The sequence below is a fragment of the Apostichopus japonicus genome, chromosome 10 (assembly GCF_037975245.1).
Source record: "Apostichopus japonicus isolate 1M-3 chromosome 10, ASM3797524v1, whole genome shotgun sequence".
NCBI lineage: Eukaryota > Metazoa > Echinodermata > Holothuroidea > Aspidochirotida > Stichopodidae > Apostichopus > Apostichopus japonicus.
The window spans coordinates 2,216,547-2,234,027 of NC_092570.1; the positions used below are offsets into that span (position 1 = coordinate 2,216,547).

The window sequence follows — 17,481 nt, forward strand, 5'->3', positions numbered from 1 at the left end:
TTGCAGATGGATTTTGGGAGTACTATGCTGAAATTCGACCTCTTCAAGCTAAAAATCTAATCGATCATGCTGGTAAAATTTGAATGCTAACAGAAACTATCAGCTATCATATGCTGAGTAGGGCATGTCGGTTAAAAACTTTTATCTATGCTCTTGCGGCATTTAGAAGGTGACGAATGTAATGTGTAAAGTCAAAGGAGCAATTACTGAGTTAAATACCCCTATTGAAATTATTGCAGGTCAAGGGTCACTCCAGGTCACCAGAGGTCAAAAACTGAAAACGTTACATATGCGATACTTCAAAGACGGAAGTTTGCAATTTGTCTTACCTAAAAACCTACTTGGATTTTGCTGGCATGTATTCACATGAATACATGTATTTACGTCAGATATATAACTCATTTAACTCTATATGTATGAATAACTTGTCAGTTTCAATAACATGCATAAACGTGATTTTGATGTGTAAACTTGGCCATTCACGTGTACTTAATTTCTGTGTATGAGGGGCCCACCGAACCTAGGTGCTCCCCCCCCCCTCCCCAAGTCTAAACTGCCTTTGACAAGAATGCAAACGGAACTTGGGATATCAAAGGTCATTAAGTCTGAAAACCTAATTGTATACACGATAAGTAATGCTTGTATGGACTTAAAATTGGTATATAGATTTCGTCATTCTACTTCAAGAGAGGTCATAGTTCGAAAACTTTGTTAACATGATCATTCCTAGATTAAAGCTTGAAGTATCTTTATGTTGGAAATGTGCACGGGTACACACTATTGGTGAACCAACACTACAGTTTTCGTCGTCAAAGCCGCAAAGATCATTGAAGTCGACAGAGGTCAAAGTCTGAAATCCTTTCTTATCAGAACAACTGGAAGTAAATTAGAAATCAATTGCATAAAACTACAGATTTGTTCTTGGTCCACCATTTCCTTGTCGAAGTCTTCACTCCTTACCTACATCACCACCGCCCCTCTATTATTTCTAACCATTTCGTAATTACAGCATGTTCTAGCATATTTCTTACGGAAAACATTTGACGAACAAAGATCGACAATGGTATGCAAATGGAGTTCCACCTACATTGATTTAAACAATCACGGCATTGTTGCACCGAGATTACGAACTGTGTCGCAATTTTCCACATCTTTCTAAGAACTTGACCTTTGCAACAAACGTCTTATGAGTAGCCAGCTACCCAAAAGATTTGTAACCCGTTCCTCGTCTGCTAATGGAGTAATCTTTGGCATGCGATCAGGAATTTCAGGCATGCATTCCAATGGCCTCCTGTGCATTTTGGCGCCAACTCAACAAAATGTCAAAACAGACAGCTATCTACTGTAGATGACTTGACACAAAGAGGTGACCAAATTCACGTATGTTTTGATCTACTATAATGTAAACAGTTTGAACTTGAACATTACTGATATTATGACATACTTATATGTTATCAAAAAGGGAGAGGAATTCTTTAATGCAAGGGTGAAATGTTGCTATTGTAGTCCAAGCATATATGACATATGTATAGCCTACTATATCACCATACACTATCTAGGACGCTCAGGCTATAGGATATATCTGATCATCATATCAATAGAACAAAGTTGATTTGGATATCTGCTATATACTGTTAAAATGGTCAGACCGTATAATGATTTCTCACTGTTGCGCAGCAAGCTTGTCAGATGATGAGTGCACGTGATGTACTCATCAATTCTTGGAACGTTTTATGTACTGGGGTTCTTGTTTTGAAATTTGATGCCTGTATGGGAGATCAAATAAAGCAAGCACTTGCATGTCTATCGCAGTATACCAAGTGACTTTACCTGAGCATATTAATATTTTGTTATCATCAAGGATTGTTTTCTTTCACTTTTCGTTGTACACAATTGTAGAACCTAAACCATCGGAAAACCTCATTTTGAAAGGTAGGTTCAATGCATGAGAGTCAATCTTTTGACGTTGGATTTTTTTTTCTCCTTCTCAAGTTCTCCCGTTTTATTTGCTAATGTGGTTCGTAATCCGTGATTTAGATTTTGAAGATACCTAACTGAGACAATGTAAATATAAGACCACAACGGTCTCAAAAGCTTAACTTCAGTGGATTCAAATTGTGTTTTGGAAGCATTTAATTTGTTAATTTAGCTAGCATGTTCAAAGTTATTGGCATGATCGTTTCCGATTATTTTATTTTAGGGAAGCGATTTAGGCTAACTGGCATCATTATAAGCATACACTTTTAGTTTTTCTGTTTATTGCGTTAGTAATAAGTGCCAACGTCAGATTGTATCTGGAATGTGATTGGTCGGTTAACTATTTTTATTTTGGACCCGGTTACTAAGTGCTGTTTCCCGGGTACGTATGAATGATTATAACCTTTGGATACGGTAATGAAAGGTACATTCACCGCTGAGTCGTATGTTGTTGGTAATCTCGTCCACAATGGACAAAGGGACTCCAACCAGTTTGCCAGATTTTCAGTAAAGCATTGTTAAGCTGGCAACCTGAACGGGTTTTAATGGCATATCGTTGCACTGCGTATGTGTTTTCAGTTTCGATTATGAGGGAATATCTAATCCTTGAATTAAAACCAAACCAGTTCGTGTGTAAATATCAGCTTACCGACCTCCAGTTGGTTCCAGACCATGCAAAATGGCAATTGTTTTGAGTCGGCTACCCGATGACAAACTGTATAAACATGGCCTAACGTGTTTATTTACCTGTTTGAATATGTCTGGTCATTTAAGACTAAGCACATATTGTGTGGACTTGTCCTGTACACGATATGCCTATATGCACACACACACACATAAACGCATTTGTAATCGACAACAGAAGGCCTAGCCTGTGCACTAAAAGGCGGTTTGTTACAAGCTAAAATGTCACATCATCTCATATGCGTTGAGAATGGAAACTGTTTTGTCCTTTCGATGTCGGCATCTACGCACTACCTTACAATCGTAGCCATAGTTTTACTTCCACAACCAAGTACAAACCTTTGTATTTTGCTGACAAGTAGGCTGTATTTGCAGACATTTGTAACACAGGTATATGGGTTAATTGTCTTCGTTAATTACGGAAACTTTATATGTCAATTGCGAACACATTACTCATTTATTAAGGAATTTTATCAATTGAATCATTTGTGTGGCTAGTGTTTATCTGATAAATTTGTGCTTATGTCATATACATATATAGGCCTATACAGTATACTGTAGGAGGATGAACAATTCCAGTTTGAGATATATCGCGTAGAGCCAGCCATGCATTTAACTAAAGAATTAACCATTTAGTAGCGGTTTTATTTGGGATATACATCTTCCATCGCATATTCGGGGTACGGCGTGTTACAACTATAGGATTTATGTTCACCATAGATGGAGAGAGCAGTTAGAGGGATGGTACAGGTAAACTGACGATGTTTTTTGGGGGGGTAATGTTGTATTTTTTAAATAGTTTTCTGTACAAATCGGGGAATGGGGGTCTATCTCTTAACTGATTATACCAACGTCTGGTATCATAACCCCCCCCCCCCCTTCGATACCTCTTCCCATGAGCTTAGAAGGATGGCTGCTTAGTTTGGGATGACATAATAGACGAAACTACAACATGGAAATGTGTTACGCATATAATTGGACGTTACTATCAGTGGAGACATTTGTTGTTAGGATATAAAATTCAAGAAAACAGCTGCAATTTCTTTGCAGTGCTAGAGAGAATTGCGACGTTATGGTTTACTGTCACGTGATTGGTGGTGCCATTTTGTATATTCTGTAAGAGTTATATAATACACTCTATACAGGGGGGGGGGGAGGGTAGGAAGCTTCCAAAAAGTGGGGGGGGGGGGCACAACATCAGATGGGCACTTTCTCATTCCACAACTACCACTCGTTATGCTCTAAACCGATACACACCGGCCATCACTTAAAATATATGATGTGTTAGTATCAATACTACTATGGTGCACGTAAATAATTAAAACAAGATATTAAAATTAACAAATGCTTAAGATTTCCAAAACACAGTTCTTCATCAAAGGGGCATATTTTATTTGCCAGTAGTGCTATTTTGGAAAAAATGGGGGGGGGCGTGCCCCCCCCCCCCCCCGCTCCTACCCCTTGTCTCTATGTATACGGCTCTCTCTGTTCTATAAAATGAATGACCTTCACAACCTTGATTACTGTTTCCTCCGTTTATTTCAGGATATTGAGACTCCTATACGCTATGGATGAATCGGATTCTAGCGACAGTAGCTCTGTACGACGACAGCGGAGCTCGTCGGTTGTTCATGTTGATAGCGAACGGAACACCGCCAAGAGGGCAAAGGTCACTCCAGATAGTCCGGAGACGGAATCTGCACACAAATGTCTTCCTGGACCGACTATTGTTGACCTTGATCAACCGGGGAACTTTCATTATGACTTAACGCAATCGACATCGAAAATAATGGCTACCGACACCGCGGATTCTTTCAACTCAAGTTTGGAATTACAAGGGGCAGTTGGTGGAATTCCTGTGGACCTACCTATGGAAGGTAATGAGACCTTCCTAGGATGGAGAAAATCGGATGTGGCCGATGTATCGAATTCTGACGATTCCGTGCCGTCATGGAACGACAGCAATTCTGGTTCAGGGTTTTGGGCTGAACCGCGCTACGACCGAGAAAACGTACCGAGTATTCTTGTATCCGGTATCGAGAACGATGTTTCCAAAGATACGAGTGGTTCGCGTCACAAATCAAGGCGTCATGCAAAGGATCTTCTCAGGCGGAGCATATCTACGGAGAGTGGCGGTGTCGGTGTCGACAGTAAACCCGGTACAATTCACCCAGAACATTCGCTCGAGTTGTTTGATGCCCTCTCGGAAATGAGAGAGAGCAACGACATGGTGGATTTAAAGGTAAAGACATTAGCACCGTGGAAGCTTAACTGTCATCGCGGTATCCTCGCCGCCGGTAGTCCTTACTTCCGAGCACTTCTCGACACCATCCCAAGTTTATGCGACGAAATCGAGGTACTGACAGTAAACCCAGATACCGTCTCTGACGTTATAGAATATATCTACACACATAAAATTAAGTTGGGACAACTTAACGCGCATGATCTTCATCAATTGTGTTCTGCGGAGCAGATGTTGCTCGGCAAATCTGTAGAATTGGCATGTAGTGAAATTTTGGTTGGACAGTTCTGTTTGGACACCGGAAGTGATACATCCTCTTTAAGTGCTGTAAGTTCGTCGATTTTTTGTACGGAGGAGGATAACAGCCAGCCTCCTGCAGAATGTACCTTCACCGAAAATAACTACCCTCTGGAAGTTCTCCGCGTTCTCAACCAGGATCGGAAGAAAGGATGTTTCACAGATCTCATCCTGAAAGTCGAAGACTGTGTTTTCCACTGTCACAAAGCTATTTTAGTAGCCGTTAGCCCCTACTTTCGCGCCATGTTAACGAGCGATATGCTCGAACAGAAAGCGAACGAAATTACACTTCGTAATGTTCCCGCTCATATTTTCTCGTTGTTGGTGGATTTCTTGTACACTTGTCAACTTCAAATCGATCAGGAAAATGCACAAGATTTACTCGAGACGGCGAGTTTCCTGCAGATTAAACCGGTCATTACCGCCGGCAGTAAATTCCTCAGTGCGAGATTGGATATTTATAATTGTCTCGAGTTACTCAACTTTGCTAGAATCTTCGACAATGAACAACTTTACGAAGACGCGTTTAACTTTGCTTTGGTGAATTTCTGCGAAATAATCCAAGAAGAAGAGTTCCTTAACCTCGAAGCTCAAGTTTTGGCGCAATATTTCGCAGACGACAGACTGAACGCGAAGAAAGAAGAAGTAGTTTTCGACTGCTTTTGGAGGTGGTTACATCAAGACGTCGAGACACGTCTGCCATTGGCGGCGCTCGTCTTGCAAAACATTCGTCTACCCTTGATAGAGCCGATTCTCTTCAGAGGCTTGGTCAAGGCAAAGAAGTTATTGTTGGACGATCCAGCTTGTCGTGTATTGATCGAGGAAGCCGAACAACTTCGTGAAAAATCCGTGCAAACCCGTTCACAGATGAAAGATCCTAGAATGAAGCTTAGATTTTCAATGACGAAAGAGGTAAGCTTGTAAATCATATGTCGATACCCGGTAACCACCTCTTACCCCCCCCCCCCCCGTGCACTCCTCACAAAAACACATTAACTTATTTGATGTGACGTCATAAGTAACTACCATTGTTTAAAGCTATCTATTCATTTTACACGACTCAACAGTGTATATATGGAATATATACGTTAAAGATGCTCTTAGAAACTCACATAATGTGTACGTCATGTTCGTCAAAGCCTGTGGAATACACATAAAGTTCGAATGGAGTTCATTCGAACTGCCAAAATCTACTCAGTGATACGTTTATGACTGCGTGATAAGAAAGACCTGTTACACATGTGACATGCTATTTATAGTTATTGTGCCCTTTGATATGTGAACCACCTGTGTCACCAGCCCTCTAATGCTCATCCCCACTGAATTGGTACCATTTTTCTCTCCAGGTGATTATTATCGTTGGTGGTTACGATGATGCACAGCAGTGGGTTCGAGAAGTATGGTGTTACATTCCCATGGAAAATACATGGCACGCATTGGCATCCTTCCCTGGAAGGAATCAACGTTTTGCTACCGTCGCTATGAATAATAACATTTACGTCATCGGAGGTCAGGTGGATCATGGAAGAATGGCTGAAACATTGGCGGATGTCTGGCGCTATAACTCGCTAACAGATACGTGGACACAGGTAAATATGACATTCATCCCCGTATATACGAGACTCTCTCTCTCTCACTTATCACAGCTCCCCCCCCCCCCCCCACACACACACACCCGTCGTCTATCTTCTAATTAAGCTATGGATGCTGTCCCATCGTCGCACTATAGTGGTACTTAGGGTAATATGAAGAGATATCAATTACCTAAGTAATAACCGCAGGGACGCAAATGCATATACTTCTAGGGGGTTTCAGTTCCCCCCCCCCACCCACCCACCCCAGATAACAACTGAGTGATTAACCCCCACCCCCACTGACAGACATTCAACACAAACATTAATACAGCCTTACGTTGCTGTATTTCTCATATGATCTTATTTTGGATTACCTACTCTTTCAGGTGGCTAGTATGACCAAACCACGTCACGGACATGGCGTCGCGATATTGGGTCAGAAGATTTACGTCATCGGTGGTAAAAGTGGTTGGGCTAAGAAATTCAACGACATCGAGCGTTATGACCCAGTGTTGAATATCTGGACCAGTGTTACTCGCATTAAAGGAAGTTATTTGGAGAAACCAGTAGCTACAGTTGTTGAAGGTGTACCTCGAATTATCATTTCCTTCTTTGTTTGCTAATCATGTTGTAAACATTAAAATCATTCGATAGAAGCAACATATGAGGAATTACTTTAGCAAGCAACTCTTGAAAGAGCAAAAACTTTGTTGGCTAAGAAATGGGAGAAATGAATTGACCCAGTGACCCAGTGATAGCAAGCCATTTATTCTATTAATTTACTCATTTGAAATTATTAATATACGGCTATCGGGAATCCATTTCCTTTCCAATAATACTTTTTTGGGGGGTTATCATTTGGGAATACATGCATATTTAAATGCGAAAACTTACACAAATTTCTCTCAATATATCTTCCTGTCGTTTTGATATGATATCGCATGAATTTGACTAATTGTGACGACTAAGTTACGGAAGTGTAGTCTGCGCTAACTTCAGACAGTTTCTGACTAGGCAGCTTTGTCTCTTGCACGGAAGTAAACTCTTTTTATCACAACAGAAATAGTAATGCAAAGCACATGTTGTTGAAAATGGGTTGGGTTTGACGGATCGAGGTACAGCTTCTACATGATTGTCGACCTCAGCAAAAACCTACACCATCTCAGGCCTAATGCTCAGTTACGAAATTCTTTTCGTTTAAGTAATTCGGCTAGCCTATACCGATATAATATTTCCTTTTCTTTGTTTTTTCTTCTTGTTTGTTTTTCTCTTTAAACAGACAAGTTGTACATCAATGGATACTTCTACAGAGAGCCTGATATTATGCACGTCTACGAACCGGCCGATAATTCCTGGTCTCCCATGTTTAGCTTTGAGCGAGTACAGGGTGATGGAATTGAAACAGCCGTTGTATTAAACGACCTTATTTATTTCCTGGTATATAGAGGCTTTGACAACTTCGTGATGGTATTCAACCCACAAGTGAGCGAGTGTGTTCAAGGCAGCAGGATGCCTGATGGGAAATATCTCTATTCGTATGGCGCAACTATCGTCGGTGATAAGATATACGTTGCTGGGGGCAGCAGACTCGATGCAAGCGTCAATGTGCCACATGTCTACTGCTACGACCCTGCGCTGGATATTTGGGGGCTAGTTGGCACCATGCCGCACCCCTTATCCGAACATGGGTGTGTAACGATTGAAAAGTACATACCTTAGGTAGGTTTTACCGCATGACATTTTGTACAATTGGGTCGAAGGTCAAATGCCATTGCTACTGAAAATCGGTTCAAAATTTTAGGGCTAAGAGTGACATGCATGTATCTCTGTCTCTTCATATAGAAAGTAACACATTGGACTAAAAATATGTTGTCCCTCGAGTGTAAACATTTCATCAATAAATTCCATAAAGTGGTGACTAACATAGGTTACGGTAATATGTTGGTCACCTTTGGGTATCACCTACATTGTAAATCAAATTTAAAAATTCGTTATATAAGTAATTCTTCCTTGTATTACTGTTAAGATTCATTTGTTCATTCATCATAGTTTATTGTTGCAGCTGTTTGTATTCATTCATTCGTCCTTTGTGACATAATAAGACAGAATAATTAAAACGAAGAATTATTAAACCGTGGAGAAGTTTGAGTGGAAGGGGGAGGGGGTGGGTGGAGGATTGTGGAGGGACCTTGCCCTCTGTTATCATCAATATGATTACAGTAGTCATTATCCTGATGTATCAGGTTAGGGCTGTGATCAGATCAGTTCCACATGCTGCCTAAGTTTGAATTCAAAATCAAGTTTAATTGTAAGTATAATTTTGATAAAAAATTTCCCAATGGGGTAAGGTGTTTTTACATATCAATAAAGATTAAAGCAAAACAGTGAGTAACTTCAGTTATTCAATATTCCAACCGTTTTAGGTTTGGTTGAAAAACTGTAAATATCTGACATTATTTTGCCTTTTTTTCCCATTGGCATACCACAGTACAAGCATAACTTAAAAGGCTTTTAATATTGAACAATTTGTAAACAGATATTTCATCATTTGTTCTTTCAATTTTTTTGATTTCTTTCAAATCTTTTCTTAAAAAACAGTAAAAAAGATGCTGCCTGTCAAGTTTTCATTCATTTATTACTTTGGAAATATCTGTTCAATTTCTTATCAGCTTTTTTTCTTAATTTCTTTCTATTCTTGCTCTATATTGAATATGGCATGTTACAGCTTAAGCATTATAAATGTATAATTTGCTTTCTTACTTTTCAAAGTTTACTTTCTCTATGATACTAATTTCAACTTTTTTCTTGTTATATACATATCCAATTATAAGCCTCCTGGGAATAGGCAGGCCCATAGCCAGGCTGAACCACAAGGAGCTGTGCCCACCCCCAGGAGTCACCTCGCTACCCCACCCAACCCCTCACGAGTATAAGTATTGTGCCCCTCCTGAATTGTTAGTGACCTTCCAAGTCAGAACTCCTGTCCATGGGCCTAGGTATAGACAAGGATTTCCTATTAGTGAACTGAATTGAATTGAATTGAATTTATTGTCCACATTCGGAAATTCGGCTTACACAGGTCGTAAACGGAAAAAACGAAAAAAAAAAGCAATAGTAGAAGTATCAATAGACTGTGATACACATACAGTTATACAAACATTTATACAGCAAGTTTTACAAATAAGAAACTTATCTTCTCACTCGCGAATTAAATATATGGATAGAATTAGGCACAAATGAGTATCTGTAGCCGCCCCTAAGTGTACATGGTGGGCATAAACACAGTCCAGAGTGGTTGTAAATGTAGTGCTCAAACAAGGGTATGTTGGGTCTTGCATGATTTGTTTCAATTGATACCAGACCCAGACTATTAGGAAACTTGTGAGTCAATGTTACAACTGTATAAGCCAAACAGTGGCGACCCCAGGCCGTCTCATAACATTATACTTGTATTATAGAAATGCTGACTTTCTTAGCTTGTACATGCTAAAGTTTAATTGATCTTTTAAAATAATTGAGCATACAGTAGCGAGAGAGAGTCAAGATTTCCCGGCCAGCAAATGTTTACTCTTTTCTTATCGCTGCAATGGAGTTTGCATTTTGTTTGCTTATTCTGTAAAATTCTGTAACTAAAGTACCTTGCAATCCCAGCTTTGGATAAAAAGAGTTTTGCTTGCATTTTTTCTTGTTTAATTTATTTTTCATTCTTCCTTTGTGGAGTAATGCTATGTTACAGTATTTCTTTCTACATGCATATTTACATTGTACAAACCAACAAAATCTTAATTACATTTTTATGGAACAAAATTACCAGATGATCAAAGTATAAAATGCAATAAATTTTTTCGCTTTCAAAGCACCTAATTCCAAAATTTACCAGTGATGAAGAGAAAGCAAATAAAATGGACGCAAAAGCTTCATTTACTTGTTGCCTTTCTTTTTTCTGTTTTGTTTTCTTCTGTTTGTGCATGTGTGTGGGGGCATGTGAGGATGTATGGAACGTTTGTGTTTGGGTGGGCGTGCGTGCATGTATGTGTGTGCGTGGGCAGATATGTGTGCAACTGTGCATGTGTGTGTCTCTACTTCTACAAGCAAATTCATTAAAAAAGACATCGACATACTGAGTCTCTGTGGAGCATCTGATATAGGAAAACAACAAAATTAATGCAAATCCATCAAATTATCCAAGATAAACATTTTGACCCTAACGAGTTGTTGAAAGAACAATCACTGCAATGTTTCAATTCAAACGCGAAAAAAAAAAACATTGGTTGATCCTTTTTTTTTCAGCAGCATCATAAATCTGGATGGTAATTTCAAATTTGAAGGTTTTCAGTTTTGTATCAAGAAGTGGTCTTCTTACACTCCTTAACAACATTTAAGCCTGTTCATTGGTAACTTGTCACACCCACCAACCCATGCATCCACCCAAGTGTGCAAAATTCCTCTTCTTTGCTCCACTACAGTGCACTCATCTACTTGTCTTCTGGGGGGAATTCCCATAGGATGCAAACTTTCTCATGCAACTATATTAACAAAATAACTTGCAGGACCCCATTGATACACCTGAATAAAGAGAGGCAATGCCTTACCTAAGGACACAATAATTTAGTCATATAATATTTTGCCCAATATAAAGACTTTTTTTTGCAACATTTCTAACATTGCAACAAATGAATATATTGATACGGATCAGTCTAACAGTGAAAATAAGTGTTTGATTCTTGAAATTAGCTGAGTCACTTGAATTTGCATTAAAAACTATTGCAAATTGCCTTCAAATCCTATGGTAATATTTAGTAACTTGTAGTATGCTCATAGTGTACCAAAATACGCCTAAATCTACTGACAAGAAAATTATAGAGTATGGTGACAAGATTTCATGTGTTAATATTCCTGAGCAATACTTCAATATGTAGATATAAAAGTTGATACAAAAAATTATAAAAGATTACTATTATTTTGTGGGTTAGCATTTGTTTTTTAAAGGGATATTCTAATTGCAGACAAAGTGACACCTATATAGAAAAGACAAAATATTCCATACTGTTTGTTGGAAAACTCCACCACAATATCTTGTCCGTAACTTAAGATATTGTTTGATGGAATAAAACCGATTTTATAGGTTAAACCCTTGATTTGTCCTTGGAGTGGATCCCAGTAGGTGGTTTGTGATGTCATATCGGCAAGTGGTTATCAAAAACTTTTACTTTTCTATCATGCTTACAGTACCTTTTGTATAAATAAAAGGGACCTGATGTTTCGATCCTAGCAAGATCTTCTTCAGAGGCTAACAGGTAACTTTTAAATATTTACCTACACAGCTTTCTGCAGTAGATAAGCAGTTTGCTAAGAGCTCTTTTTCTTTCCATAATTTCCTTGTTTATCCTTGAAAACTGATTCATTTGGGATGTTTGCTTAGCTGTCAAGGGTCTCTCTATCAACATTCAACTTCTTTTCTGATGAAAATGTTACTTCCTCTGTGAATAAGTCAGTTAAATATCATATTTGCCATTCAGAAATGCCACTGGGATCTGGTTTTGACCAGAAAATTCTCAGCAGTTGAATTAAGCCATCAACTTCAAGCCACAGGAATATCCCTTTAATATCACACTGACATATTTACTACTGCTTTTAAGACTTTGTTTATTCACTGATCGAACCTTGCCAATCTTCTTCTCCGTATTTCATCTTGACTGTGAGGTAAAGGCATGCCATCCTCTTCCGGATATGGGAGATTATCCTGTCTTTGATGAGATGATAAATCTGGATAAAGCCTCTGATAATCCCTGCCACTGCTGGGGGGTTCCTCATTTCTCTGCTGACCACCACTGTCGTTTTGATAGCCGTTTCGCTGAGGGTAGGCTGTAAATTGGAGAACAGATACTGTATCTACTTCTTAATCCAACTTTACGTTATTGTAGCAAACTTTGAATCATCATAAAGCTATTGAAATTATGCGCCCCCCCCTCCCCAACACTCCCTATTTTGATATTAATTTAACAGTATATGGCACTTATAGGCTGCCATACATTTATACTTCAATACTGCAGCTGGAATCCTCAACTTTTCTCTTCACTGTCCTAAGTGTGCCCTATTTAATGATGTATAGATAACCATCATTATGTAAACTACATCAGGCATTTCAATTTAATTGGTTCTGTGCCAAGATGATAGTAACATTACTACTGCCCCTCTTCTGCTACTGCATCCCCATGCATCAGTAGACCTGAATTTGATGACCTGGACCTTCAACCCAACACTCCCCCCTCCTCCACCATCATCTCAATTGCTTAATATCACCCCAAACAATATCTAATACAAGCCAAAAGGTATGTCCAACACCTGATTTAATCATTATATTGTGTACTGACTTGTTTCTCATCTGTATCATATGGTTCCAGAATCAGTGGATATGTATTAGTGCAGTTAAAGGCAAAAGAGGACCCACACTCCCCCCTTCTCATTCTCTCCTCAACTATTCCCTTCATAAAAACTTAGATATAAATCTAAATGTCCAGTAATGGTATGAATGACTTATATAATAGTTCTACGGACCTGTCTCCCTGCTGCGTCTCATTGCCTCCTGGATCTTTTCCTCTTCAGACTGCCCTCTGTACCCATCATCATCATCATCATCTTGGTGTCTCTCTGAGTACCCAGAGGTTCCTGCTTGATACCTGTATGATCTGGCTTCCTCTCTATGATGAGCATCAATATTGTGGAAGCCATCTGGAAGAGAAAATAGGGATACTATTAAATTGCAAAAAACAAAAACTATTCCCTGATCTGGAACAATGCACTAGCCACTAGACTGAATACTTGAAATTACCCAAAACTGTTTGCTCAAGGAAATTAAGATTGTGGAAATAAAGCTTACCTCCAATACTGATAATTGCATTGCTCCCAATATCCATGATACTTTTCAGAGGTCCCTTGACATACGCCAGACCAACTAGGATCCCGGCTAAGTGACCAGTAAAAGACGCTCTCGGTACGATCAACTGTATGACAACCAATTCGATCCAACAGGCCCATCGTGACGGCACATTGATAAATCCCATGATTCTTTGGGAATCTCTCGGAGAATAGTGAGTGGAGAGTACCTTCAAGGCAAAGATGACACCTGTTGATAGAAAGAGTCAAGAAACCAAAATGGAGAAAGGTCATGCATACAAACACTAAATTTGAGGACAGAGCTATAAAGAATACTCAAAACTAACCATTATCTTTAGCTTAATGAATATATGACATATATCTTTGTGAAGAACGACACTCCAAAACAGATATAATATTTATATTCCAACAAAAATATTATCATCATACTATATATTATATTATATATTATTATTAGATCATATATTTTATAATATTTTATATTCCAACAAAAATCTTGTTTTCTTTGAAGATATCCTACAGGAAAACAAAAACAATGTAATGAAAGGAAGAAGAAGATGAAAACATGTGGCTTGATGATGTCATAGTCTAGATCAATTCTTTCGCCTTGTGTGTGAAGGAACATTATATATGTGATATCTCCTAAATGAAACTAAACTTTTCTTAGCTGTGTGGGTATGCTCTGCATGACAGTTTTATCTACTGTATGACCTAGGTCAATGACAATGGTTGGATTTGAGTCCAGACTGTACAGTATAATGGTTTCTCGTCTTATAGAAGATGGGAATCATAAACTTGCTTGCTGGTAAGTTAGTGTGTGTTTGTACCAAAATAGACAATACAGTAAATAAGATTGGTTCCCTTCTATAGAAAAGTACTGTAGTTCGAAAGTTTTGTCATGGTATTTGGTAACTTGCATTCAAATTTGTCTCAAGTGTTTTTTTATTTTGTTAATTTCATTTATTTTTTGTCTGAAAATATAAGTTTACCATTTTTTGTTTTGGCATTTAGCAGTATACTTTAAACTGCATAAATACTGTTCAAAAATATTTTGAAAAAGAGAGTAAAATTCTAAGTAGCCTATTTCTTTTCTTAATAATATGCATTCTAACTTCTAGTTGATAAACATTTAGGTACCCATGATATCCAAGTCTTCCTTGATATTTATTATGAGATTTCTCCTTAGTAACATAGTTTCAATTTAAAGTTATTGGTAATCAAATTAAGTCAGAGATAATTTCATTTGGAAGTTCAGAAATTAATAAATTATTGCAAGCTGGACTTAATCATCGTTGACCTTTAGATAGCATTACAGGCAAAGAGCACAATCTAAGACATTTGGAAACCTTCTGACCTGGTTTGGAACCACTGGACGTAAGAATCCCCAGCCACTTATGCCCAGGTTTAAATCGCTGTGGAAGGCTGAAATGCATTTCCTGATGGCAGCTGAAACTGCATTTTTATTCTACATTTTCTCTCACAAGAAATGTCTGTCAAGACTAATTCTACAACTTGAGTTAGTTGTGTTCCATAAATATTCAAAATATGTAATAGTACAAACACTGACTGTATATAGTGAGTCCATAGTATATAAGTTCAAAGTTGCTGACCTACATCATACAATAAAGCAAAAATTAAAAAAACAAGAAAAATAAGATATGTGACTTACCAGAAAATCCAGCTGCGCAGCTAACTAGGTATGAGTCATCACTAAGCACCTCAGCAGCAGCAATGTTCACACCAACCATGACAATATTTGTCAAAACCGAAAATACAGCAATGAGATATGCAAAGTATAAAGTACCAAGTCTCCTTTCCAACTGAATTCCTTTCCAAAGGAAAGATGCCATATTGTAATAAAGGTGCCACTCATCCAAGTGAAACCAAGCTGCCAGAAGAAGGCGAGGCCAATCTCTGCGGTAGAGAACGTGGCTTGTGCTAACACATATGTTACTGATGCCGGGATGTCTAATGAATGACTTGAAAAAGGAATTGAGAGCACGCATATAGATAGCAACATTGAGGCCAATTGTAACTAAGGTGGTTGGCGGAATCCGATTAATACCGACTTGGTAGAGTTGCATGGCCAGGAGGGCCAGCCCCAATCCCTCTCTCCGTCTTCCATGATGGCCGTGTCTCCTGCGAGGTCTGAACATGTTAGATGTAGTACCTTTACCACTATGTTCTTGCCAATCTCAGCTTAGTAACACAAATATCGCTAATACTTGTTAAAGTAATTTTTACTAGAACTGTTGAAATAGGCTGCGAAGATTGTCTGTAGTCGATGTTTCCTGACAAATAATGACTTCCTGGTAATGGAAATACATTTAACCATTCCATTCAATGCATCAAATACTTTGACACTTGATACTAACAAGTAAGTTTAAGCTTGACTTGTACTATTTTTCCTAACTTTCTCTTCTATGGAGGAGAGACTTAATTAACATCGCATTCATTACATTGCATAAGTAGGCCTACTTGTACATGTAGATCAAAACATGGTCCGCTAATCGTATAGAAAATAACACACTTCCATCGTTTATTAAAACACTTTTACAGCTGGTGAGGATACAGTACTGGTTGCAGTTTGTCAAACTCTGAAACTTGTAGTAGGCCTACAGTACAGTAGGCTAGTTGTACAGTTAGGCTTATTAATACTATGCCCACGTTAAGTTGCACCTTCTATTCTAGCAAGTAAGTGAGCGAAGAACTATTTCGTTCTCTTAAATGCAGTCGAAAAATTGTGGACGTTTGCTGAATCACGATCGTGTATATTAATAGTTGCTTAACTTTGAGAACATTTTCATCAAGCTTACAAAAGTAAGTGCTAAAAAAGCTCACAGACACGTCATTCTTAACCTAATCTTGCATCATTTCTCATGGATATCGCGTAACTACTACATATCGTGTTTACGATGACGTCATGTGTAAGTGGATGTACAACACTTAAATGGCTTTCGTTGCGTATTTTTCTTTTGTGGGGTGGGCGCGACGGCGATCTTGCGGGCCCCAGTGAAGTGTTATATGCAATCTGCAAACATGGAAATAATACATTAGGTGTAAATTAAAGATTATAATGTTCTACATGCTCATCGTCCATATTTTATGCTGAAACATCCTACCACACTACACTGAGTAGGCCCTATATATTTCATATTTTTCCTTCCGGCCATTTGGTGAAGTTCATTTTATTAGTTACGTTATGGTTGGATAAAAACATTACTCTGATATTAGAAATGTTGACATCTTCTCTTTATACGGTGATTAATGGTTGTCGGTTTTACAAGGTTTTGAACCGATTCACCTCTGCTGACTTCAAATGATCTTATTTGACCTCTGTAGAAAATAAAATGGATCTTCGGCATCCAAATGCCAAAATATGAAGTTCACGCACCATAAAGTTATTGAGTTATCGTGTTAAAGGGTGTGAAGACTCGCGCAAAAACCCATCTAATGCCGGTAATTTGACCTAGTTTCGTATGAGGTGTAACAAAAGTGTTAGACACCACTATCGATCCCAGAAAATGCACACACAGCTTGCTACCGTCGGTAATTAAACACTATAGTGTACAGTCAGTACATACAGCTGCGGTCAATACCCACAGCACAGTGTATAAACGATACAGCGATGGACATCTCAGGTCCAGCTAAAGATAACAAGGTATCACGTTTCATTACTGTCTGCATTTTGTAGCGACACGAACAAAACGTCACTTGCAAGCAACAGAAAGTTAACTTTTTCAGATGGCCGCACTCGGTTTGGGGCGAGTCTTCAATGCCTTTAAGGCGTCACACACAGATACGTAAGCA

The 17,481-nt window shown here is 38.6% G+C and overlaps 2 protein-coding genes across 3 annotated transcripts; one reads left to right on the forward strand and one right to left on the reverse strand.

Moving 5' to 3' along the window:
• Window positions 1-1,713: 1,713 nt before the first annotated feature.
• On the forward strand, window positions 1,714-10,694 carry LOC139974752 (kelch-like protein 24). Of its 2 annotated transcripts, none has more exons than XM_071982142.1 (5): window positions 1,714-1,932; window positions 4,207-6,112; window positions 6,547-6,789; window positions 7,161-7,359; window positions 8,054-10,694. In XM_071982142.1, exons 2-5 carry the CDS (start codon window positions 4,229-4,231, stop codon window positions 8,491-8,493), a joined length of 2,766 nt encoding a protein of 921 aa, XP_071838243.1. In that variant the 5' UTR covers window positions 1,714-1,932; window positions 4,207-4,228; the 3' UTR covers window positions 8,494-10,694. The 2 variants fall into 2 exon arrangements, with proteins under 2 accessions (XP_071838243.1, XP_071838244.1); XM_071982143.1 differs by lacking the exon at window positions 1,714-1,932 and adding an exon at window positions 1,971-3,411.
• Window positions 9,391-16,573, reverse strand: LOC139974755 (rhomboid-related protein 4-like). The gene is made up of 4 exons (XM_071982152.1): window positions 15,341-16,573; window positions 13,655-13,900; window positions 13,333-13,506; window positions 9,391-12,639 (listed from the first exon to the last, which is right to left on the reverse strand). The coding sequence occupies exons 1-4, from the start codon at window positions 15,825-15,827 to the stop codon at window positions 12,425-12,427; spliced, it is 1,122 nt and encodes a 373-aa protein (XP_071838253.1). The 5' UTR covers window positions 15,828-16,573; the 3' UTR covers window positions 9,391-12,424.
• Window positions 16,574-17,481: the final 908 nt, after the last annotated feature.

Bases quoted from the DNA above. Each gene is read 5' to 3' on its own strand.
- LOC139974752 (XM_071982142.1), top strand. From the start codon at position 4,229: ATGGATGAATCGGATTCTAGCGACAGTAGCTCTGTACGACGACAGCGG. The intron at 6,113-6,546 runs GTAAGCTTGTAA...TTTTCTCTCCAG, and splicing joins GATTTTCAATGACGAAAGAG to GTGATTATTATCGTTGGTGG. The intron at 7,360-8,053 runs GTGTACCTCGAA...CTCTTTAAACAG, and splicing joins AGTAGCTACAGTTGTTGAAG to ACAAGTTGTACATCAATGGA.
- LOC139974755 (XM_071982152.1), bottom strand. From the start codon at position 15,827: ATGTTCAGACCTCGCAGGAGACACGGCCATCATGGAAGACGGAGAGAG. The intron at 13,901-15,340 runs GTAAGTCACATA...TTCTATCAACAG, and splicing joins CTGCGCAGCTGGATTTTCTG to GTGTCATCTTTGCCTTGAAG. The intron at 13,507-13,654 runs GTAAGCTTTATT...TTTCTCTTCCAG, and splicing joins TGCAATTATCAGTATTGGAG to ATGGCTTCCACAATATTGAT.